General features: G+C 37.1%; 1 protein-coding gene across 1 annotated transcript in view; it reads right to left on the reverse strand.

The window, feature by feature from the left end:
* The window catches only part of LOC107683383 (39S ribosomal protein L44, mitochondrial-like), a 7,238-nt gene that overhangs the window by 1,311 nt on the left and 1,476 nt on the right, over nucleotides 1-4,451 (reverse strand). The window contains exons 4-5 of the mRNA XM_016479434.1: nucleotides 1,126-1,305; nucleotides 740-830 (exon numbers count right to left, since the gene is read on the reverse strand). Of these exons, the coding sequence (XP_016334920.1) occupies nucleotides 740-830; nucleotides 1,126-1,305 (271 nt within the window). The remainder of the gene's footprint in view (nucleotides 1-739; nucleotides 831-1,125; nucleotides 1,306-4,451) is intronic.

Below are 4,451 nucleotides of genomic sequence, written 5' to 3' on the forward strand. Positions count from 1 at the left end.
TATATATATAAAATATATAATTTTATATATATATAAAAAAAAAAAACTTAAAAAGTTAACTTTAAGAGGACTCTTGTCTTACTCTAATGAAAAGCCCGGCTCGCACAGGCCCGCTGCTCTGCTCCAGAGCACCAATCACAGCGAAGAACGTTCCTTGCAGGGTTTCATCTGGAACAGGAAACTCTGCACTCATCGTCAAATCCTCTACTGCGAGGTTTCGTGCGACGTGACACATGACCTCTGACCCTGTCAGGTGGCCTACAACGGCTGCCACACCCTCCTCAGGCAGGCTGGGAAAGCTGCCCCTGCACCAGTCACTGAGGAAAGCCTGTACATAAGAATAGAAGGAGAGGAATATGAATATCATTCCAATTATTCCAGCATGAGACTCATCGGTGTTCTCACCTTTGAGAACTGTTGACCGTGCACACACAGCTCGCCGTTGTCTTTCAGGTTGAGGGTGGTCGTCTCCAAATCGAGGCCCAGCGCTCGCCTCCTCTCCTCCTCAGATCGCAGGTAACACGTGTTCACAAACGCCGTCTTCAGAAGCTCCAGAGAGAAACTCTCCCGCAGTCGGGCACTGAAAGCCTCCACTTCAGCATGGTAATCAAAGTTTGGCTGCTGGGAGCTGATGGGAAGAGAAAAGAGGGTTCAGGGTATCTGCAGGACTTTTAAGCTCAAATTTAAGACCTTTTTAAGACCTGCACAAATAAAATTAATACCATATGAGCGGGGTAGGGCCGTAGAGTTTCCTCAGAGCCACGCGTGCTGCCTCCTCTTCGGCTGCCAGGACAGTCTCGCCTGGACCCTGAGCCAGCAGCTTACGGTCACTGACACAATATAAAAGAGGCAAAAAAAGATTTGACATTTTAAAAATCAATCAAAAACCTAAACTGAGACGAGTATTGATTGCACGCTATAGCAGTGGGTCTGAAATTGTTTCTTGGAGGAAACCAGAATAAATTTGACTCAACCCTGAGACACTTCAGATTGATCAACTAGAGATTCATTTACAGACCGTGGAGAATATAGATACTTAGCAGCATGACATTACACAATGCTTCATAAATGTTAAATAACTTTCAGTGAAATAAACAACAAAGCTTATTAACCCTTGTGTCATACCTATAAAGGCCGACGAAATAGAGAGGGAGGACAGTACTGGCGCCGGCAGACCGGATGAGGCGGGGCTCGGGTAGAGCTATACCTTTACAGGTCAACTCTTTAATCAGCAGCCCCATGGGATCAACCACTTTCCACATGTCAAACAGATCTTTCCCTATTAGCTGAGTCACCAGGAAATCCTGCAAAATCACACACCCAACAGATGGATCAACATTTAGTGCACAAAGATTAGGGTCTGTACCACACATAATATAATAAATATAATATAATAACAAAATACAAAAATTCTATAATTAGAATTTTTTTTTTTAATTAATTTTAAATTATTTTACACATACACACACACACATATATATATATATATATATACACATACACATACACATGCATACATATCCTCTCCTCCTCAGATCGCAGGTAACACGTGTTCACAAACGCCGTCTTCAGAAGCTCCAGAGAGAAACTCTCCCGCAGTCGGGCACTGAAAGCCTCCACTTCAGCATGGTAATCAAAGTTTGGCTGCTGGGAGCTGATGGGAAGAGAAAAGAGGGTTCAGGGTATCTGCAGGACTTTTAAGCTCAAATTTAAGACCTTTTTAAGACCTGCACAAATAAAATTAATACCATATGAGCGGGGTAGGGCAATGTCTATGGTAACATATTAAACTGTAAAATGACTGTAAAAAGCATGATTTACAGTTTAGATCAGACATGTCTTTGAAAGTAAAAGTAAAGTGACGTGTGGCCAAGTATGTTGACCCATACTCCGAATTTATGCTCTGCATTTAACCCATCCATGTGCACACACAGTAGTGAACACACACACACCATGAATTTGCTGTCATTAAAATTTAGTTTATATATTAAAATATAAAAAAATACAGGTTTGGAACAACATGTAAATAAGTATTTAAAACATTAAAAACAATAAAAAAATGTTTTGGGTGAAATATCCCTTTAAGAATGTTTATCAATGCCAATCATCTCAAAAAGGCCTATGATAAGACATACTTAGACAAGCTATTTATTATATATATATATTTCTCAAACCAAATAATAGTATTATTATAGGTCCCTCTAATACTAAAACGTAAGGTAGGCAGCTCACTATGGTTTGAGTCACGGCCGGAGAGAATCACAAGTGGCCTTGAGATGTTCTACTGACCGTGGCTTTGGAGGTGGAGGTCCCTCCATCTTTCTCTTTCTCTCCATGATGAGTGTGTAAGCCTTCATCCATCTCTTCTTCTCTCTGATGTGTGTGAGCATCACTCCTCTGCACACATGATGGTAATGCAGAGGTAACACAGCGCGACTCAGGAGCGCCGTGCACGCCGCCATGACAGCCGCGACCTGACGCTGCGCTGTCCGCGAAAGAGCGACGGAAAGCGAGAGGGAAACTGTCCACAGCGCCACCACGTGTCCGGAGCGCTGAGTTTGTGGTGTCTGTCAAGGTGGACTCCATAACTAAAAAATTAATATGCCAAAAGTGATTCTAATTACCCATAGTTGTGTACTATCGTTTTTAAACGTTAACCCAAGGATCCCAGGTGCGTGCTATTTTTTAGGACAACAGGGTAAAGAAGACTGTAAATTCATATATGCACTTTTCTCAATGTCATGTGTATTATTACATGCTTCTTTTTATCTTTAACCTTTTTTTTTTTTTTATAATCATCAATATGGCATTTACTTATTAGTACAATATTAAAAGCATGGATGACCATGGCACTTAATATAAGTTCTAGTGTTGTTATTGTTAATTAAAACTAAAACTACTAAATAAACATTTTCGGTAAATGAAATAAAGCTGAAATAATATATAAATATTAGATGAAAAGCTTAAACAAAAATTAGAAATATTGCCATGGCAACTAACTGGAATAAGCTTAAATTGGAATACTGCAATAATGACAAATAACCTGAAACAAAATTAATTTAATTTATATAGGGAAAAAAAAACACCTAATAAAATAACTAAAATTTAACTTAAAACTTAACTTGAAAATATAATAAAAAAATATGAATACTATAATAGAATAAAAATAAATACTAAAATAACACTAATGAGTACATATTTTGCAGCTTTGTTTGGATTTTTTTTTTGTACTTTTAATCTGTCATTCTTAAGACCGATAATTATACTTTATCTTCAGAAATGAAGAAAACAAGCAAATACAGAAGATCAAAAGCAGACAGGATAGAGTGCAGTTCTCTACTGTTGTCATTTATTCAAATAAAAGCGTTTGCAATACAATGTTTATGACTCTGTGAGAGGAAAACTGAACGTGTATTTCAGTAATATCCTGCAGAAAAGGTTGTAGCAGAAATAACAACATCAGAATATTACAATAATGGGCTGTTGTACATAAATAATGACTAAACTCACACTTAACAAGTATGGTTTCTATGTTTCTAGTAACATAGATGTACACAATGTACCTAAAATCACAACAGTCCCTAAATATTATTATTATTTAATATTATATGCATTTCTTTTGTCTATGATATATCAGTGCGTTCCATTCCATTGGTCTCTGTAAAAGTTGACATAACATTGTACTAATTTTGTATAGTAAACCTATGGAAAAATAAATGATTACAGCCAAAGTTCAAAGACAGGTGAAGTAATATATACATCTGGTTCATGCTTGGCTTACACAAAAAAAAAAACGACAACCCATAAAGTAATGTACAAAAAAAAAAAAAGTACAAAACCAAGAAAAAGAACAATTATATAGAACAAGAACGAATAATAAAAAAAGTATAAATACATATTTATAATAATAAAATAAAACAGACAAACTCAAAACAAAGAAGCTATCCCTGACTTTACTGCTCTTGCTGAGAAGAAAATAAAATGTTTTAGCCATTCAAAAAACATGGCTAAAGTTTGACACATAGAGCAGAGGGGCGGAGTTCTGATTTTGCCCCTCCCACATTGCTGAGTCCATGTAGCTTTAGCGACGGAACCACACCCAGCTGTTGATAAGCCAGAAAGCTACAGTGATGGAATACATGAACATTTCTCGCTTGACTCTCTCTTTGTTCTCCTCCTCCAAGAGCTGCAAACGCCGATTCAGCTTGACAATCTGTAATGTAAGAAATTAATATTTTTATTCAGCAAGGATGCATTAAATTGATCAAAAGTATTAGTAAAGACACTTATAACGTTACCAAAAAAAAATGCTGTTCTTTTTAATTTTCTGTTGAACAAAGAATCCTGGGAAAAAATGTATTAAAGGAATAGTTCACCCAAAAATGAAAATCTGCTTACCCCCAGGGCATCCAAGATGTAGGTGACTTTGTTTCTTCAGTAGAACACAAACG

This window comes from Sinocyclocheilus anshuiensis, unplaced genomic scaffold (genome assembly GCF_001515605.1).
Source record: "Sinocyclocheilus anshuiensis isolate Anshui unplaced genomic scaffold, SAMN03320099.WGS_v1.1 scaffold1170, whole genome shotgun sequence".
Lineage (NCBI taxonomy): Eukaryota > Metazoa > Chordata > Actinopteri > Cypriniformes > Cyprinidae > Sinocyclocheilus > Sinocyclocheilus anshuiensis.